At 31.1% G+C, this 22,205-nt stretch overlaps 2 protein-coding genes and 1 non-coding gene across 7 annotated transcripts; 1 reads left to right on the top strand and 2 right to left on the bottom strand.

Moving 5' to 3' along the window:
• Positions 1-1,814: 1,814 nt before the first annotated feature.
• Bug22 (cilia- and flagella-associated protein 20) lies at positions 1,815-2,695 on the top strand. The gene is made up of 2 exons (XM_088181832.1): positions 1,815-2,178; positions 2,253-2,695. Exons 1-2 carry the CDS (start codon positions 1,903-1,905, stop codon positions 2,565-2,567), a joined length of 591 nt encoding a protein of 196 aa, XP_088037958.1. The 5' UTR covers positions 1,815-1,902; the 3' UTR covers positions 2,568-2,695.
• Positions 2,691-15,851, bottom strand: stau (double-stranded RNA-binding protein Staufen). 5 transcript variants are annotated; one of them, XM_088181826.1, is made up of 14 exons: positions 15,653-15,851; positions 9,919-10,187; positions 9,646-9,848; positions 8,931-9,162; positions 8,471-8,790; positions 8,225-8,399; positions 8,029-8,159; positions 6,528-6,725; positions 6,236-6,461; positions 5,892-6,164; positions 5,607-5,705; positions 4,503-4,666; positions 4,239-4,429; positions 2,691-4,090 (listed from the first exon to the last, which is right to left on the bottom strand). In XM_088181826.1, exons 1-14 carry the CDS (start codon positions 15,796-15,798, stop codon positions 4,024-4,026), a joined length of 2,694 nt encoding a protein of 897 aa, XP_088037952.1. In that variant the 5' UTR covers positions 15,799-15,851; the 3' UTR covers positions 2,691-4,023. The 5 variants fall into 5 exon arrangements, with proteins under 5 accessions (XP_088037952.1, XP_088037955.1, XP_088037954.1 ...); XM_088181829.1 differs by having other exon boundaries at positions 2,691-4,069; XM_088181828.1 differs by having other exon boundaries at positions 8,471-8,778.
• Positions 15,852-17,718: 1,867 nt separating this feature from the next.
• TRNAA-CGC (transfer RNA alanine (anticodon CGC)) lies at positions 17,719-17,790 on the bottom strand. Its single transcript has one exon. It is a non-coding gene; the product is annotated as a tRNA-Ala (tRNA).
• Positions 17,791-22,205: the final 4,415 nt, after the last annotated feature.

The following is a 22,205-nucleotide window of genomic DNA, read 5'->3' as shown; positions in this document are numbered from 1 at the left end:
TATTAACATGAATCAATGCAGGATTTCATTTCACTTTAATCAATGCCGGGTTACATTAAGCTAGTGCCCTTCCTCATAAATTCTATTTTTTTTACAAAAACATTTATTTTTACCACAACATTTTTTTTTTCAATTTCACTTTTAATCAAATAAGGTATTTAATATCTGATTGCCATTTTTATGAAAAAGTTTAAATTAACTTGGCTTATTCATGTTTGTATTTATTAAGTTTAAATTTAATGCTCTAAAAATTCCCAGATACTTAAAACTGGCTTTTCACTGTTAACATGTAAGAGGGGTAATGTTTCCGTATTATCTTGCTTATTTTTTTATTCGATTGAAATTGGTTTAAGGCCGTAAAAAACTGCTTAATAATAATGTGTCCTCAGCGTATATACAAGCTGATCCATATCCAGTTTCCTATGTTGACAGCACTGTAAATCAGACAACTATCAATAATCACGCGCGTTCAAAGTATCAAATGCTAGTTTGCAACAACACGTTTACGAAATGGATCGCTTAACCACCGCTTAATTGTTCTATAGAAATTACAGCTCTGTACAAACTGTGTATTGATATTTACGGGAAAATTATAGTCAATTTCATCATCCTATTACTCGCGAACAATTCGCAACGTAGTGAAAAAATTGAAGCGACGTTTCGCTAGGTCAGCCGATAATATTGCTGCTGTAAGTGAAAATGTGACCAAGAACCCGGAATTGTTGATTTGTCAGCGATTGCAGTTTTTAGGCTTTTCTTATGACTCATTTTGGCGGATTTTGCGTTTTGACTTGCACCTACACCCGTGTAAAATTCAGATAACACAGCAACCAAAGCCTATAGACTATGGATAGCGAATAATTCACGTAAATTGGGTATTAGAGCAATAGGAAGTTGGTGCTGATTTTTCAAAGAAAATCTTAAAAAAAAAACACAATTCCACCTCTCTGGATATGTTATTAAGCAAAATTGCCGCATATGAATCGAGCAAAATCCTCATGTAATTCACGAGAGAGCATTACATGCCCAAAAAGTGATTGTTTGCTGCGCATTGTGGTCAGACAGCATCATTGGGCCTTACTTTTTTTAAAACGATGAAGGTCGGACAGTAACAGTCAATGGTGAGCATTATAAGAGCATGATAACTGTTATTTTTGGCACGAAATCGTAGATATTGATATGGTTCCAACAAGACGGCGCAACTTACCACACGTCATTACTCCGATTGATTGATACATATAAAAAATATAGTAATGATTTTAATTTCTATAAAATTTGTAAAATATAAACAGGATTAATGATTAGTATATCGAACGTATATCCGTATCGTGTGCTTTAGAGCTAATAGTAGGGGGGCGTAAACCCAAACTTGCCATCTCTTACTCAATTATGAATAATGATGAAACGGTGAGCTCTCGAATTGACTTTTCCATGAAAATTTTAAAAATACATCTTTTTGTCTTCACATCTTTTTGTGTAATTTTATCGCTAGTATCAACAATTTATTTGCGTTTCGCTTTTTCCCGTATTACAATCGTAAACTTGTTTAGGTTGCACATTTACAGTTGCCTGGGGAATGCTAAATAATTTACTGTAACTTAATTCCTACACAAATGGTTGTATTTAACTAACAGGGTGATATTATACGGGAATTGTATTTTTACGGTTTTCCAAATAGTGAATAAATACATAAAATGTAGCTGTACGTATACAAATTCATATACCAAATATTTTTTAATTTATGTCATAATAAATATAAAAATGGGTTAAAAATAGTGATGTTTAATTTGTAACCTAAAAGTGGAACTGTTACTAAAGAACGTCCCCGAAGGAGCGCGTTTAAAGTTGTTGACAGCCGGTCGCCCAGGCACCCGGCTTATCGACCGAACCGCGACTTCGAAGATGTTTAAGAACACATTCCAATCCGGTTTTCTGTCCGTTTTGTATAGTATAGGCAGCAAACCTCTTCAACTATGGGACAAAAAGGTTCGCAACGGACACATCAAGCGCATCACGGACGGAGACATCCAGAGCTTGGTGCTGGAAATAGTCGGAGCAAACGTCAGCACTGCCTACGTCACTTGCCCTCCGGATCCTGACAAAACGCTAGGGATTAAACTACCCTTCCTAGTCATGATTATCAAAAATCTAAAGAAATATTTCACATTCGAAGTACAGGTTAGGAATTTATTGTATTCATTATCTAGCTTTAGCTTTAGATTACGCGTTTCATAATTGCGTATCGATTTCAGGTGCTGGACGATAAAAACGTGAGGAGGAGGTTTCGCGCTAGCAACTATCAATCGACGACTCGCGTCAAGCCGTTCATATGCACCATGCCGATGCGATTAGACGAAGGTTGGAATCAGATACAGTTCAATCTCGCCGATTTCACGCGGCGAGCGTACGGCACAAATTACGTGGAAACGCTCAGGGTACAAATTCACGCCAACTGTCGGATCAGAAGGGTTTATTTCTCAGACAGGTTGTATTCGGAAGATGAACTTCCGGCCGAGTTCAAATTATTCTTACCTATACAAAACAAATCGAAAGCCGTCAACGCCTAATTAATTTTTCTCATTACCAAAATGCATTCGTATTAATGAATTAAGATTTGAATATATATTGTAAATTATATAATATGAACTAAATAAATCTTTGTATGTCTTTTAAAAAAATAAAAAAATGAATTATCTAATTTTTTTTATTTAGTCAAACTTCTTCATTACAATATAAATAATATAAAAATGGTATCTCGACAAAAACCATCTTTAGAATGTATTACAATTTTTGCGTTGTAATATAATAAAATTTCTCAATTTCATATTTTCAACAAATTTTAAATAATGAAAAAGAGAAAACAACGAAAGGAAAAGAAATAGAAACATATACTACATAGTAAATATATGCCGAAACGAAACAAAAACTCGTAAAAAATAAAATTTCTTTCGACCAAAAGAATTGCAACAGGAGGAAAGAACAAAAATAAAAAAGTACAAATCTAATTCAACTATCTAAAGGATAAATAATATATATATAAATATATTACGCTTTGAATCCATATGAACATTTCAATAAGCCTAAGGGTAGAGTTACTCTATACATCTAACGATTTTGAGGTTTGATTTGTCAATATTATTTTACATTCCGATGTCTTTTGAAATGTTCATACGAATACAACTAAGATTTTTATTTTTGAAATCTGCATCTCGCCCCATCTGCAGTTCTTCCGTTTACAAATTTACGCCCTACTGTGCAATATACGATTCACGACGAGCATTGTAACGTATATTAGTAATAAATACCATAGACATAAATATATAGATTACGATGCGCAAATTCATCGATTAGCGATACAGTAAACATCTAAAGCTCTAACGATATAGAAATCACATATAAACGTTTATTTAAAAATAAAATTTTTGTTGCTAACTTTTTTATAAACAAGCGGCGATGATAAGTTATCATTTTATGTATTATAGTCGCATCGGTCGACTCGTATGTACAACTTACCCGATACGCCAATTACCATTATATAAAAGTAGATTTATATGAGAATCCTCTCGTATCACGATACTCGGTGACAGTATAAAAATTAAATCGATAAACATATTAATAAAGTATGTTTTTTAAATTTTAATAATATACTTATCGCTAACGTTACTCTGATTATTAATTGCAAGAAAGCTAATGCTATATTTTTTTCTTATTAATCACTAAATACATTTAGTTGCAATCAAAAATCAAAGTATTACATTTATATTTAACCATTTTAACGAACAGATAGAACCGCAGATGCCAGAAACGATTTTTTTACTTTGCATTAAGCAAATATACAAATGTTATAATTATACATCTTTATGAGTATGCGCACTTATTTAGCACAAAGTAACAGTCTGTGTATTATGCGGCTGTGAATTTGATCGACGTATTATATATTTAATAATAAATATTATCGGAATCGCTGAAGTCGCCAACCGTTTACTCAAAAACGTTATAAATACTGCACGACATGGTTCTCGATTACTTTGAAATGCCATTCGTTAATATGCCGGAGATGGAGCCGCTGCTGGAATTTAACATTCGAATTCTGCAATTAAATTAAATCAGTTAGAATAGGCTAAATTGATATTTTATGCACCTAATTGATGTAAATACTGTTTTAAGGAATTTACATAACTGAGCACGGTTCGTTCGAACTTATGTAGAAATATTTTATTAATTGTTAATATATTTACCCTTCGGTGCCATGACTGGACGTTACGGGCTGATGAGGAGTGACATTGTCGAGCCCCATTTGCGATAATTGCTCTAGAGCCGCCCTGGCGCTCTGATCGTGAGATTCTTCCGTCGTGAGCCCGCCACCGTGACACAGCATAGGCGGCTCGGTCGATAATGTTACTAACGATAGGAACTCTCCGTGATTTCCCTGAAAACATAGCAAGATGATATTTTAATATGTTGAAAAATTAAACTAGATAAGATGAGAAAGGAATACGTACTTTTGGAAAATCTGAGAATTGCACTTGGAAACCGAGCAATTGAGCTAGATAAAGCAGTTGATCTTTGGGACGAACGACTTGACTAATTTGAGACGATCCAACGCTACCGCCTGTCGTTGAGCTGACGACGGAACTCGATATCGGCTTCGAATTTGCATTCATGGCTAGAAATAAAAAATATTTTTTATATAAACTTTTTATACAAACTCATAACTTCAACTAAAAAATATTTTTAATCTGTAGCATTATATAATAATAAGAAATAATTTGCATTTATTGAGAATCAGTGATTTTATGGATTGAAATGCTGAGATAAAGATTGTTGATATTTAAAAAAAAAGATGTTCAGGTCAGTAGAAATTCAACAGATAATAAATACAGACCATTTTCAAAAATTCAGATGAATTCGTAAATTAAATAAAAAAATAAGGTATGTAAGGTATGAGCGAGCCAAAGGAAGGATATCTCACCACATGCGCCTGATTCATACATACGTATTACAAAAAATTGTATGAGTATTTTTTAGTTCCCAAACTACACGCTCCCAAATAGCACGGCCCCAATTTACCGTCATATTAGGGGGTTTATTGTATTAACTTCTACTTCAAAAATACTCAAATTTGAACTAGGTTACTGTGTATCCATCCCGGTCCTCGACCCCATTTTCGATATTCAAAGGTTAACTTACAAGGCTTAATTACACAAAAAACAAATACTTGAAATATCATGTCATTCTGATATTATACAAAAAAAATATACCATTACATTGACTGATTTGTGGAAATGAAAAATGATTTTCTAATTATACATATATAATAACTAATACTATATTAGCTATTTTCTAGTTGAGTATTCATTAGTTACAAGCTAGCTCAAACTTGAGCAACAATCTTGATCCGTGAATTTAAAAAAGCTTGTAAAAAAAACTAATTTGAGAAGAACGAACAGAATTATAATTATAATAATCACAAATTCTAAATTACCAGATACGATAGATATGTAAATGACTAATAATAATTAAGATTATATAAATAATAAATCAAAGTTTTTAATAAAGTAAAGCAATAAAAAAATAAAAACTACTTTTCTCCGATGTAATATTACCTAAATGCTGATCTTGTTTTACGAGCGCCTCGGCAGTAGGCGAAGTTCCGGCTCTTAGCAATTCTTTTGCAATAGTAGCTGTAGTTTGAATATTTACACCTATGATAAATAATAAAAAATAATAAAACAAAAAAAGCAAAAGCGAAATAAAAAAAGCAAGACATGCACACAATGCGAGTGAATAATTTCAAAACTTCCTTATCTAACTTTAGAATAAAAAAGTAATACCATTTTAGATAAATTTAGATCAAAAAAGCACGAATTTAATTTGAAAAAAATGTGTACCATTTTTAGTCGGTGTTTTGAAATGACCGCCGACCGAAGCCAAGTGATCTTGCATTAGTAAAACGCCCGGCACGAGCTGACGACCGGTCGTATTCCCCGTACTGCTGCTATCGCTGTTCGCCTGTTGCTTGGCCTGCGCTTCCAGCGAGAAGGTCACCTTACGTGGACTCTTTAAGCTATCGTGTTTCTCCGCAGACGCTGAATCAGCGGGCGCCGATTTGGATGCAGTTGTGGCTGGAATTGTTTTTCCTAATCCCAATTCTATCAACATATCTATAAAGCAGTAATAAACATTTAATACATAAGATAAAATACGCTTATATTTGGAAGTTTAAATGACATACTTTCAGCGGCGTTTCGTTTGGCTACTTTCTTGTTTGTTCCCGTTCCGGTAGTTTGTCGACCGGCAACGTCACAATGGATGATGAAACTATGCCGATATTGACCGCGAGTTTCTTCTTTAAGTGTATAAGTAGGTTCTACCCCACCGCCGCTGTTTTTATTATTAGCCCACTGGAGCAATCTAGATACTGGATTCTGTTCTGAAACTCCGGCCACTTCGCCCTTTTCCTATATAAAAATAATGTATAAATAACATAAAATGGGTCCAGTTAAGAAATTAATCAATAAACTCACTTTTATTAAGTTCCTATTCTTCTTTTTGGGTGGTTGAGCTTTTCGTTTTGGTTTTTGTGTCTTAGGCTGAGCCTGGTACGACGGTAGCTTTTTTAACTTATCTAACATGTTTTCTGCAGCTCTTTTCTTTGAAATCTTTTTACTGTTGCCTTCACCTTCGGATGCAAATTCACCGACAGTGCAAGTTGTAGTAAAAACCTTTGAAAAAAATAACCATGTTAACTCTGTTATTTATACCAAAATATCATCTTAAAAATATTACGTAATTTCTGAATAAATATGTCAGTTTGAGTTAAAAATACATAATTATATAATTACAAAGATTGACAACCATAGAAATATAATACGTTATTGTGCTTTCCATTTATTATATAAATTACAATTGTGGGGTCAGATATAAGTTGTCTATCCTGGAGCCATTTCGATCCCCTGGCAATACTGGACGGTGGGGATGAACATTTGGACTAACGTTGGTGTATTAATTTAATAAGCATGTAACTACCGTGTTTCCCTGAAAATAAGCCTAATGTTAAATATATAAGCCCTAATCAAAAAAGAAGAAAAAAAACTTGTTTAAAATTCTCAGGTTATTCTTAAAAAAAATCTCCCATAAATACTTTTTTTTAAATATATAAAATAAAATAATAATTATATCGGAATACATTTTCACCGGTAGATATGTATTTTTTCTAATGAAAATATAATTTATCATGCAAGTGCTTCTTTAGCAGCACGATTTTATTGCTTTTGATGTGAATTTTTGACTTCTGAGAAATGATAATTGTTTTGCGCCCTCCTATTGACCAAAATTCGGTTTATTTGCACTTCATTCGATTCTCACTAATTGTAAGTCGTAATATAGATATAAAAAGTCCAAATATGAACACTAGATAACCGAGCGTTTCCACTGTGACGGCACGATTTTATTGCTTTAGACGCAAAGCAGACAACGGCATTTGTTTTTCCATAAATTTAGCCAAAAAATGCATGCGTGCAATTTTTGTGAATTTTTTACCCCCCCTCCCTAAAACTGTATAATTTATGGAAGTTTTAATGAAATAATATGAATCTTAATGAAATGAAAATATTAAAAAAAAACAACCACCAACTGGACAACTTTTGCCCCCTCCATCTCGTAATAAAATAATTTAAATTAGAGATAGATATTTTTTTGACTACATGTGTTTTTAATCATTATTATTACCCTCAAAAGTATTAGCTACATTGCCTAAAAATAAATCGAATTAGAGATAGATATTTTAAAATACATAAACATTTTTTAGGATCACACATGTTTATAATTATTATTATTACTGCCCTCAGTATTTTCGGGGAAACACAGTATTTAATAACATAATTAAATCTGAATCGGTTAAACTGTCTCACTGACTTCGATACTTTTTTAAGACTTTCATTTGCCTCACCTTTGTATTCATAGACAAATATTTTTTTAATAACAACTGCTCTAAAATATAAAAAAATTATATGTAAATAAACATACTTTCATATGGGGTGGTCCTTTTTCATTCTTTACGCTAAATGCAGCCGGAAGTTCTAACTTCAACGCGATCTCGTGCACCATTGATACGGGGGATTTATCTTCGTCTCCACTTTTATCATCTCCTTCGTTATCTACAATAAACTTATATAAATAAAATAATTCAATAACAACACCCAAATATAAAAACTAATGTTACCTGGTATAGACGAATCTTTCTCTTCAGTACTGCCTTCTTTTTCTGCCTGCCTTAAATCCTGTAATGCTCGTGCGGCGGCATCGTGCCTAGCAGCTTGAAGCGTTATCCCTTTACCGTGAAACACTCTTTTACCGACTGTTAACTCGACGCGAAACAAGTTCTCAGGTAGGATGTTCTAAAATATATTATAAAATATAAAACTAAATACTCAATGAATGAGATTAATTTATTTATAAAGACACACACTTCTCTATAACCGTTATTTGCAAATTTATACGGATATGCATATCGACTGCTTTGATTGTAGAATCTTCCGTTTCTATTAAAGTTAGGCACATGCATTGACGGATGTCCGTGCGTCGTCGGTATAATTTGATTCGCACCGATCATCGTCGGTTGGCTTATTCTCGGACGAGACGCCATCGTAAAACCGGACGTGTTTCTCACCGGCTGCAGCAACTGAGTGGGCTGACTCTCGATCTTATAAGTGGCCGGCTCGCCGAGCTTCATTGCTAGAGCGTTTAATTCTACAGTGGGCATTATAATATCGGAACCTAGAAATTGAACTAAATCAATACAAACAAATTAAAAAATATACATACTACAGTTAGATACGAGGTTTAGAAGCGAAACTGCATATATCTAAAAGACTTTAAAAGCACTTTTACTTCTATACCCCTACTGGAAGTATATCAAATTTCGTTACCGCCAGTTCTTTGATTACGAAGAGCTTTGGGCGGACGTGGCGGCGGCAATGGGAAATTGGTACATCTTAATGCTTCAGCGGCCACAGCGTGTTGGGCAGCTCGAATTCTAGGCGCTTCGGCTGTGTATTCTTCGAGACGGTCTTTATCACCACCGCCTAAACGTAAAGCTACTGTGAACCGTCTCCGGTGTGCGGGACCTTGTTCCGACGTTAATCGATATTGATGCTGAATCTATAAAAACAAATAATAATAAACAATTATTAAATAACTTACTACAATTCTACACTCTTCGATATAATTAAAATATTCAATGAATATAAATTCAACTCTAATGGGCCCTTTTCCTTTTCCCCAATATAAATATGTATAAAAAAAAGCTATCCATTTTAAAATGTTCTCAGTTCCATTCTATGGGAAAATATAATCACTACCATCATCCTCTTTCTTGGTCTTACATACAAAATAAGCATTTTTATTTATTTTAAATTGTGTTGATATCTACTAAGAGTTTACATCATAAAGGAGTAATTGTAAAGCTTATAATTTGTCATAAAATGTTATAATTGTCTACTCATTTTGAAGTACCGCATTCCAATCTCTGTATGTAAATATCTCTCGAACTAATCCCATGTTTAATTGTGTTAAATCAAATGTATGACAACCAAAGGGTTAATAACAAAGATAAAGAAACTAACAAAATATATTTACGCTTACCTTATTATATCTAGCCAATTCGTTGACCAGACACATAGGAGTTTTTTCTTTACTACTAGATACATTATTGCTAGGTTCTGCTAAGATCGTGCCGCATTCGACTTTGGTCGCCTTCTCCTCGACCGGTGGGGGAGAAGACTTCTGCGCATACACAACTCCACTCTTAGTCACAGGTATAGGCTGAGACGGCATGCTTATCATACCTTAAAATGTTGCTTTATTAATAAAAACAATGGTAATTAAAAGCACTATTAAATTGAAATAAATGATTACCAGAAGATGGACAAACGCTAGATGTTGTTATAGGTAACCTTTGCGGAGCAGTCGGCATCTGCGTCGGAATTTGAGAATGCTGAATGTGATGGTGGATAGGCGGGGGTTTGTGCATGGATGGAGGGGGGTGGGGATAAGGTTGTTGAAGCACGGACATGGGAGGCTGTGAAGGCGGAGGACAATGCCTCATTCTAAGCCCGTGTGAATTGTAGTTCATGCCCATAGGTATGCTGGCGCTGCCTGCGTGCGTCATGTGACCCGCTAACATTCTGAAATTATAATAATATTTAATATAATAAGGATATAATATTTGGTTAGTTTTTAAATATCACAGATTTTTTTTGTGTGGTTTATTTTTACTCATTACTAATTATAGTAAGCCCTGAAAAAAAAAACAGTAAAGGTAGATTTTGAGCAACTTCTTAAAAATATTTAAATAGATAAACACCATATGGACACTATAAATATTAGCACTATTTTGATAAAATTATAATTTGACCAGCCGGCTTAATCCTAAACACATTTACGAGTTACTGAGAATTAGGTTGGTTTCATAAAAATCAATTTATGTCAGTTTTCAAATTAAGTATACATGTACATACTTGTGAGTTTAGTTTGTTATTAAATATACAGTTTGTGAAACCTAAACATTTTTCATTATACTCTAAGAACTTTGTAGCACGTGAAAATTGTCTCAATGAGATTGATCTAGATTTAACAAAATCACCATCATCTTCGAGAGAAATTGTTACATTTTATAATTAAGGTGATAAATCAATAATTTTTTTAAAATAGTATTGTCACTGTTAGTGACAAGTTAATATACATAGTAATTAATACAGATAATAATTCAAACAGAATATTTTTAATAATTTTAAAAATAATGACCACACAAAAACATTTTTTTAAATAATGTGAATTGTTGAGAAAAACTATCCTTAGGGATATTAATTTTTCCAATTATGAATACTGCGTTTTGTAGTAAATAAAATGTTACATTTAAGCATCTGCAATATTATATACATAATTTAAAAAAACACAAACGCTAATACAAAATACTAGCAATATACTATATGTAGGTTATATGTACATGTAAGCAAAATATTTTTGTTGCGTATTCAATTATTTATTTAGGAACGAAAATAGGAAAAGTGGTGCTTTGGTGATAATTTATGGGTAGTTCATTAGGGGTTTTAATTCCTTTATCAAGTAATTTCCAATCAAGCTGAATTTGTGGCCAGGCACCAAAAGTGTTTGGACGATTGTAACAAGATTCATACAGGAACTATTTTCAAAATTAGAATGGATTTATCTTACTTTAAATGAAAGTTGTATTAATAACGAAATACCATAGCAATCTTCTTCAAGAAGAACGGATTCCATTTTTAATTAATATTTAAATGTGCTATTTAACAGGGAATTATTTTATGAAAATGTGCATTTAAATAAATACTTTGTTCCATAAAACGAATTATTTGTGCATTTATGTAAGGTAAATATTCTGAAAAGGATTCGTTGCAAATAGTTATAAGATGGTTTACTGTTCTGAGCAATGCTCACTCGCTCGCACCTAATCTGTCCAACAGTAATGCACAAACAATTGTTTTATATATTGCTCATTTAAATTGTCGTCATACTATGTAATTAATTAAAAAACTATTTTATTTTCCTTTAATTTAATTAGAAATGTTTACTATCAATTCACCTGCTGATAACATAATTTACAGCTATTTTTACCAATACCATTTGAGTCATTTCGTATATATTTATATATAGCTAAATTTCCGAGTTTTTCATTTTGAAAAGAAGTGTTTTTACTTAATTGCAAGTTCAAGACTAAATTAAAGGTAATTCAATTTCCTATCGACCTTATACAACACTTTCCAATCAGATCGGTTTAGGCACTATTTATGAATTTATAAACAATTTTAGATCATTTTTAGTAAAATATAAGAAAATGTTTTGATTGTACTGTGATTTACGCAAAGAAAAAAATGTTTTAAACTTGGTTTCTTGAATTGAATTTCTGTATTTTTACTAAAATGCTTATACAATAATATCTATATTTTCTAACCGATTTTCTTTATTCAACATTCAATAAAGAAGCAAAGACTAATTTAATTTTTATTTTGTGTAATTCACCGTACAATAATTTTTTTTTTAATTTTGTTAAAAATTATACAAAATCATTGATAAATTCATAAATAGTACCTAAACCAATAATCTGCTTGAAAAGTGTTGTATGGACACTTGATAGCAAATTTAATTATCTTTAATTTGATACAAAATACTTTGCAATCGACCAAATAGAACCGGATATATTTGCAATTAGGTAAAAACACTTTTACAGAATGAAAATTACAGAAACTTGGCAATATCTCGAAAACTTAATTTTCGGATTCAGCGCGCGATTTTACATAGAAAATGTCTGTCAAATGTTATAGGTCAGAATTTATTTTTGAAATTTGTTAACTAGTGTAACTAATGCTAGAAAACAGATTTCATAAAAATAACACCATAGTAGTACCTTCCCAAAAAGTACGTAAATATTTTTTTAAACGTTCAAATGAAACCCTAAGAAACGATCAAAAGTGTACAAATATTCTTGAACACTCGTTTGAAAAAAACAGTCTCAAGCGTTTCAGATTCCAGTTTTATTTATTGTTATTGTATCAAAATTCTATTTATTTCTTGTATATCTTCAGCTGTAACATTACAGGTGTTAGTTCAATGTGTTACAATGGGGTAAACACAACCAACAACCACCAAGTAAATAATGAGACATAAGACTAAATCAGTGACATCTATTTTATTAATTATAAACTATTATTACAGCTTACTATAAATTGATGTCACTATGCACAACCTAGCTTGGTTTTATTTTTTGACTATTCATCCGTAATATTAGGATAATCTACGAAAACCTAATCTGTGATGATCGATCAGAATTATAATTACATAATAATCTTATAGAACCGGTATAATAAACTAAAATAATATTCTGCTTAAATATAACAAAGCTTAGCTTTTAAAAATTGTAAAAACTTGGTTTATAAGCCTCGATAAGATCGATATATTTGTGTCGATTTTAACACATTGTTCTACTTAGGATGTAGGAGTAATTATACTTTACTACAAGTTTCTGAAATATAAAATTTAATCCTTAGAAGTCCAAAGCCATGTTCTTCATTCCCAAAATGGTTTTACCATTGCAGTTCAAAGGCATCTATGTCATCCCAATATAATTTTTATTTTCTGAGTGACTTGATGATAAAATTTATATTTTTATTTCGTTAGTTACCCGTGGATACTGCTATTAATATATTATGGTAAAAAGATTCGGTAATTCCAATCATTTTACCTGTAATTGTCAAATTACTAAAATTCTGCAAACATTTTTTTAGCCAGTTTGTGCCAGCCACTCTCGAATACCCGACTATTGCCAAAACCCAGAAGTGTGAATTGTTAATATGGTTCTCAATCTAAAAAGTTTTGTTTTTAAATTTATGTACATATTTTCTTTAAATAAATTAAATAACTGTTTTTAACTACAGCTGACTGTGTTAACAAAGAAAATTATAAAATCAATAGTAGTGATGGTGAAAAGTTATTCTTTTACAATTTTAAAGTGCCTGACAAAAAAACATTTGCATTATCATGAAAATAATATTTCTGTTAGCGAATATAATCAAGAAACTGAGGAAAATATTTCCAAGAGTGAAAGTGATAATACCAATGAATTTAAATCGTCAGAATTTACTCTCATAGATTATTTTAATACCATTGGGTAAATGTTAATAATAGCGATGACATTCTGAGACAACGACCATTTTCTGAGGTAATGAGTTGGACCAAAAATTGCAGAAGCTTCTCAGGAGATCGACTTCTTTCAATTGTTTTTCACATATAAATTGATTAAAAATGAACGCAAAAAAAACAAAAACTACTTACTTACTAGTGGGTAATTTACTTTCACAAAAATTATACTTAACTAGTATAATTATGTCTTACAGAAGAGGGCTTTCATAAGCAACAAAAAAATAACCAAGAGAGAAGTTGTAACCTATAGATAAACGAACAATAATATTATAGTATCTGCATGGAAGGACGAAAAAATCGTTGTGATGGACAATAGGCGTGTCTTATTAAATATTTTTTTAAATATTTATAGGAAATACCTATTCCTATATTATGTAAAGAAAATTTTTTTTTATAACAAGATCCAAAATCATATATTTATGATGTAAGATTGCTTCAAAAATATATAACCAAACACAAAGTTTGTAAATATGTAACTATTTGTTAAGGTAAATACATAAATATATTTAGTGTTTCATATAGCAAAGTAATTAAAAAATATGTTATGAATCATTGGCGTTGTGTGAATTACCATAGTGAACAATTAACTGAATAATATTTACAAGGATAGAGAGTGAAACAATCTTTCTTTTGTCATTGCATTCATGAGTGTTTTTATTTAGGTAGTGGTTCCAACATCTGGAACGGGTAATGTATACCCTAATTAAGTGATATTTAAATAATAGGATAGAAGCTTAATTGTTGTGAGTAAATAAATTTAATAAGTAAAAAATATTAGACTGCTAAGGGTTAAAACTCACCTTTTACTGCACTATCAGACTCTAAAGAGCTATTGTATAATTCTGACACAAAGCTAGATAAAACTAACACTAACAATAAAGTTATTTTAGTTTGATAGTTTTTATCCTATTCTTCTGAAGCACACCACAAAGGCACTAGACATTTTGCATTTTGAAAATGTTTAAAACTATTTTAAGCATGAAGATATACACCCAAAACAGTAACTAGCTGAAGCAGAAATTAGGTATATAAATAGGAACAATAATAATAAATATATTGCGTGTTAATTTTGTAAATTATTGAAGAATACCATTTGAAAATACGTCAAGAAGGAAAAAAATTAAAATGAACAAAAAGTACCTTATTCAATTGTAAAAAAAAATACCTTAGTCTGAAGTTAAAAGTGGAAATGCAGTAAGATATATGATTTTATTTATTTATATAAATTAAAGTTATTTAAGCAAAAAAAGGTTGCTCGTCACTTTCATTGAGCATACATAATTTCATTACATATATATATAAATTATTGACACCAGTTAGATTGACTAAAATAGCTAATTGACACAAAACTGAAATATGCACCCAACGCGTTCGAGATAATCGGCATAAAGTAAATACCCCATCACGTTTTCAACTTGAAATTTGCACGTCATTCAACTTTTTTAAGACACTCGCAACAATACGCCGAGAATAAAGAAGGGGTTAACCAGACATACGAGTAAAACATAATACGTTCTCACCCCTCGAATAAAGCGGCGACATAAAAGAAACACAATGAAACGTCCGAGACATGTCTTCTAAACAGTTATTGCTATTGTAAACAGTTTCTTAAGACAATCGGATAAATTAGGAAAACAAAATGAGTTATATGATTACAAATGATACGATTCAAATTTGTAATTTAAATAGCTTATAATATTATTATTATTGAAAAATGACGTAAAGCGCCCTACATATGTTCGAAGGAATCGAACATCTGATGGCAAATGGCGGTTCTCCGTTTGCCGTCAAAGACGCGATAGGGACGAAATTAACGTCGCTCAGTTGTATGAAAAAGTGTAGGAAATATGTTTCGGGCGGCGGCAAGGGGCAGAGCCCCGCCATCGCGTTTGACATGACGTTCTGTCGCCGGTACCTGGCGTCGCGGTGCATGGGCTGCAGATGAGGCGCCATAGGCGCATGGGGCGCGTGAGCCGCGGGGTGCGGCTGCATGTGCGCTCCGCGGGAAGGGTGCGGCTGCGCGGGGCCCGCGGGGGGCGGAGGCCCTCCGCGAGGCTGCATTTCGCACTGACAACCGGCACTCGGCGCGCGCAATCAAACTGCTCAATCTCAATAACGAGTGCAGTGCTCGTTACATCGAATTTCACTTTTTAATTACAAATAAATAGCATATAACACTAAAAATTGCACGAATTATCATTTCAATAAATTTATCAACAAACTTTATTTTGATAAGACGGGAATTCATATTAATATTATAAGGACCGTGCCAAACCTGTGGAGAAACTTCAAATTGTATCCCACCCCTCTCCCCCATATTATATTTCGAACATCTGTGTGCTCAAATATTAACGAAAAAATAGAAACAAATCTCCAAGAGCAAAAAAAATCAACGTCAAGGTTATCCTTAGTTAAGTTTACCACAAGTCCCTATTTCACCCGTTGCTCTCGGTATTTTAGCCGGTGTGGCATTTGGTTTCAGTTTCACACGTTGATCCAGATTTTACACCGGAAAAAGGCCACCTCAGACAGTTTCGTTCGTTTCGAACAAAAATGTAATGACTTTTTTAAATTCACTGCGAATTATAACCACATAATCATACGGTCAATCCTAATTATTATCTTGCACCATATTCATTTGTTATAAACGGGGCCGACTCTAAACATACGTAATCGATTTATTCGAATAAGGTCCCGCGCTCAAAGTAATAATTTTAATATGTCAGTTAGAGTACTTGAAAAAATTGTATAAAGGTCATTGTGACCCATTGGGTAAACTCCTCATGAAGTTCAGATCAGAAATAAATAACAAAATTTACCGAGCCGCAAATATATGCTAAGTTACAGATAAATATAGGCATGCTCTGAAAATAATTCGCGTAAATTTACATGCTAAAAATACAACTCGAGTATAATATAGTGCATTGGAATACGGTAGATAAAGTAAATAGTGAAGGAGCCTATTTATATATTTATTAATTCATTCGTTATGGGTGAAATTTAGGGGTACTCTGGTAACGCTGACGTGACAGCGCTGGAGAGCAGCATATTCTTTTGGTGGACTTCGACGAGAAGACAGCGGCCGGTGGTGGCTCGTCCACCGTTCACTCGAATATATTTAATAACATGTAATTATTTTATAGCTTATTTAGAATTGAACATAACTTTTCATGAACTGAAAAATTTAAAAAATATGGTTTTAATGTTTAATTAGAAATATATCTGTGAGGGCTAATTTATTTTTAAATTCCTTATTTATCACTTTTTAAATGTTGCTACTACAAATAAATAAAATTACAACTAACATAAGTAAGATAACCAGATTTTGAAAGGTCATTTCGGAAATTTGTGTTTATTTATGGATATTGCAAAGTAGGACAAAAAGAGAACAAAGGATAACAAAAATTTTAAGGGACACAATCCTTCTCAAAGCAGAACGTCTGTTCACTTTATACAAAGTAAAATAAAAGCGGGGTAATATCGAACTAAACAAAAATCTCGACAAATTCTGGACATTGCGTATTATTAGTTTAAATGTAAATTTACTTTAAACGGGTTTAAAATTATTATTTTAAGCATATTTTAATTTTTAAATTGTGAATAATAATTAATGTTGACAATACAATATTGCGCAATATTGAAACGACAAAGTACGCAGATGTTAAATTCTACAAAATACATACACAGTATTTAAGTATTAAATATATATGTACAGAGTTGTCATTAATTTTTGATTATTGTTGCAGAAAAATGGCTTTATATGTTATGTATTCTTAAAATAATGATATAATGAGGATACACATTTAATTGGCACTAAGGTCGAGCAAAAATATACATTTGAAATAAAGTAGCAACTATTTATTTAGAATATAAGTTGAACAACATATTTTATTATATCAACGGCAAACAAAACAATAAAAATAAAAACACGCTTATTCAACAAAAATTTAGAACTCTTGTTAGTTTGGTAAAAAAACGCATTGGAGGAGCTGGGATTTGAACCCAGGACTTTCAGCATGCGAAGCAGACACTCTACCACTGAGTTACACCCCCGGCAACGTCCCGGATCCAAATTGGCTATGACCCATTTCTGAATATATTTCTAGATAAATAAAAACAGGTACAATTATATTATACTTAGAACAATTATATATAAGATTACATTATGTGTTTAACTACACATTCCATCGGAATAAAGATCTAAATTAAAAACCCTGATTTATAATTTTAAAAGATAGCGATTTTGTAACGATTTTTATCGGGATCTTCAATTATAAAAACTAGATATATATAGTATTTCTAAGATTAATATATTGCACGAGTGATTTTATTTATTATACATATATGGTACAAATACTCTAGTATTATTAATACATTAGCTCTTTGGTGGAGGGCTTCGTAGTATTTAAGTTAATATAGTGCTCGTTTTTAATTCATTATTTAGAATTCTATACATGCAACCATTATATTAGGAAATACTAAGAAAATCTTTAAGATGATCGATCAGAATACTAATAATTATTCATTACAACATATTAGGCACGATAAAATGTTTTAAAGAATTTGGTGCATGTGAGATATGACCCATGACCTTCTAAATATATAATCAATGACTCTCACCAATGCTTCATCGTACTGGTATAATAATTGATTATGCATACATACAATGTTCAATTCTAATAATTTTTTAGGCATACATACAATGTCCAACTAAATCCAATCATATCTAATATCGATGACTTAAAAGGCGAACAATGGTGTTATCTGCATTTATAAATTTATCTTTCCATATACATATTCGACCAAATTTATAATCCTAATTTTATGCTAGTAATTGTATGACATACATAATATACATGTTATATATGTATGTATATCTCTTATTAAGAACTCGACGTACTATGATTCCATAAAAGGTTATTAAGACAATCTAAATTAAACGAAACTAATAAACTCCCGAATTATGAATTAAATGAAATAGAATACGATTTATTTAGCTAATAATTTAACTTAGTGTTTGTATTTAGAAATGCCTAAAAGAATAGATTACAATTTAATGTCAAGATAAATAACATGAAGAAAAAATTATGATAAACTACGTATTTGCTTCTTGCCCACATAAATATTTATGTGGGCAAGAAGCAAATACGTAGGGATAAAATAAAGGTAATAAATATTATTTTTTTAATAATATTATCAAACAAATTCTGATGAACTGGAATATTGAAAACATGTCAAATTATTGATAATATTCCAAGAACGTGTTCTGTATGGGTATTTACATATAAAAATAAGTATACGTTAGAAATTTCCAGTCTTGTCAAAATAAATATAATCGTTTAGTTTCGTTTCGTCTACCATCGTGTAACAAATCTAAATTAAAAATTATCAATGGCCGAGAATAAAATTAATTTACGACATAGCATGTTATATGAATTTAAAAAAGGAAGTAGTGAAACTACAGCGACTAAAAAGTACATGCTTAATAAACGGAGATTGTGTAATAAAGACTAATTGGTGGAAGAAAGTTATATCGAATAACTAATAACTTTTAAAATATTGTTTTAAATTGTCTCGTCAAACTTACTGATGCTATGATATTTTATGTATCGTTAATGACTCCTGTGCTTGCGAAAGTTTCGAGGAGGGTCTGAATTCGATGAACATAGTGACTCTTTGGCGACTCAGATTTTAAGTTAATCGCAGTACATTTTCGACAGCTCCAGCTTCCATAAATTTATTTAGACAACACATAATAATTATAATTACTGCGAGGTAGTTGTGACTCGGATAAAGATTGATATTAACAGTGATATTAAAGTTTTTCATTATTATTAAAATATATCTAAATCGTTTACATTGAATTTGTAATAGGAATATTTAGTTATTAGTGAAATGGTAAAATATGAGCGAAATATAACTAAACTATCCAAATGAAAATTAATACGTTACAACAAGCATTCAATTTTAAGATTTGGAGATTGAAATTTAGTACATAGTGTATAAATAATACAAATTTACAGATTCTTTAAAAATAATTAATTTAAAGATACGTTAATGATTTTTTTTTCAATAACTTTGTATTGTTTATGTGTTATATAAAATTAAGTAATCATTGGTATGAATGCAGACAATCTAATATAATTCTAACATATGAACTAATGCGTTCAAAGGATAATATCCACTGTAAAAGATTGTGTACATAAGTGATTGTCATTTATTATTAGAAATATATTATTCATATATAGGGATTGTAATGCGTTAGCGCATTGAAATCAAGACTATGCCATTTGATTAGTATTGCCAGAATACAAAAATACGCATTGTTTGTTTTTTAGATCCCCCTTTAATGATAATAAACCAACATGAACATTACGCATTATAAAATGTGACATAACAATCCGCGACCTTCTGCCGTTTTGGTCATTAAAACGAAATTTATTTAACTATTTCAGTGATGATCTCGCGTGTCAACATCCATTGACTTTTTTGTTGTTAATAATTGTGCCTAATTATTTGACTACTTAAAAATATTCAACAACAATGTTTTCCTAAAATTTTGTGTAGGCGAAGACGGAGAATTATTTTTTATCGTTGTGTAGTGGAAAGTCAGGGTCATCAACAATATTATTCTATTTCACTATTTAACCTCATTCATTCGACAATCTTTTATTTTATAACACACTGCTACATAGATTGATCCAGTATTAAGAATATGAAGATTCAGTCTCAGGCGACTGTTCAATTTTATGATCTCGATTAATTAGTTAATTAAATGTTCATACCGATTATGACATAATTTATATACAAAAAAACAGTGCACGTCGAATAATAGTTAAATAATAGGCTCCACTGATCATGAGGAAGTTAAGACATTTGGAATAGAGCGAGTTATTTCAAGGTTCGATTTAATGCTATTGGTCGTTCTAACGTTTCATGTATCTTTAATACAAATATTTCGCATTTGCACATGCTAAATATTTGTCTCTTTATACATAATCAATAGCTATTATTTGTTTTCGTACTATATATTTTATATATATTTTATTCATAAGCTCGTCAAAACGCTTCTTCTTCTGCACTTCTTTATTTAAGTTCTAATACTTTGTAACTGTCTTATAAATTTCGCCCACATAGTTTTGCAGTTGAAGACACACTCAGCATCCTGAGTCATTGACCTAATTTATGTACATATTGACAATCAGGAATAAAAATTAAACCTGAATAAATAAATAGTATAGTTTGTTAAAAATATTTTGAAAAAGGCAGCAGGAATGTTAATATTTATAATATATTATCATATTTTTAAATACAGCTAATTAATTAAAGAATATTTTTTTGCGTAAAAAGAAATATAATATTTTCAAATTTTAATCGTATTATGTCATTGAACAAAAAAACTTTAAACAATGGTGACTTTTGTAAGTGTTGCGCTTATTTGATTTGGCAGATAGTCGATATATATATATATATATATATATATATATATACATTTTGTATATTATTAATCATCAAAAAATCTCAATAAGATAAACGTCATATGCAAGGTCCGTTAGCATTATTAGTTCTGTGCATTCCAGATAGAGATTATTAAGGAAAATGAACCAGCGATGTATCTTCTTTCCGACGCAAATAACGCTTAAACGGAATCTATTGTGAATGTCACAGATAATGGAATAATGTATCGCGTTTGAAGATAAACTAATTATAATAAATTATTATCGCCTAAAACAAATATTCCATTTTCAACTGGTCAATGTGCCGTTGATCTCCTCCCATTTCCCTAATCTTATATAAGCAGGAAGACTGACAAAGAAAACACTTTCACTCTAACTTTATTTTTTAAATTCCTCAAATCGAATCTATATAAGTATTTCTTGGATCTGCGTTTCGACGTGTTGCAGTATGTTGTGGATCCTGTTTTAAATAATTATTATAATATATTATATTATATTATTGAAACTTTAATCGTAATAAAATAAATTAAAATATAAATTCTAATTTATTCTATTATGATTAAAGTTTCTTTGAAAAAAAACATATAGTGATGGTTGCAAACCACACATACATACATAACATTGTAGATATTATTAAATAACACATGTTAAATTTGCCATACGTTGCAATACATTGGCATTTATAACTCGTTTTGGCGTTTTTTTTATTATTTATATATACATATGTATAGCTTATATAACCGCACAAGAAAAATATCATTTTTTGTCCAGATGATACAGCAAGTTTAAAAATGTCGGGTTAGAAATAAGATTTGTGGTATTCTTTAATAATATTAAATGTAGTCGTTTTGGAATCTAAACGGATACTATACTTGAGTTATTATTTTTGAATAGTTTTGGGCTTCAACTACTCTTACATGTTTTGGCCTCAGAACACCTTGAACTAAGTATTATACCATCCTTTAAACATACCACGCTTATAAACCAGCTCTGAGACGAAACAACTTTTAG

This window comes from Plectrocnemia conspersa, unplaced genomic scaffold, assembly GCF_051122295.1.
Source record: "Plectrocnemia conspersa isolate PC_06_02 unplaced genomic scaffold, ASM5112229v1 ptg000002l, whole genome shotgun sequence".
Classification (NCBI taxonomy): Eukaryota; Metazoa; Arthropoda; class Insecta; order Trichoptera; family Polycentropodidae; genus Plectrocnemia; species Plectrocnemia conspersa.
This window is presented reverse-complemented; position numbering and strand designations above follow the sequence as displayed.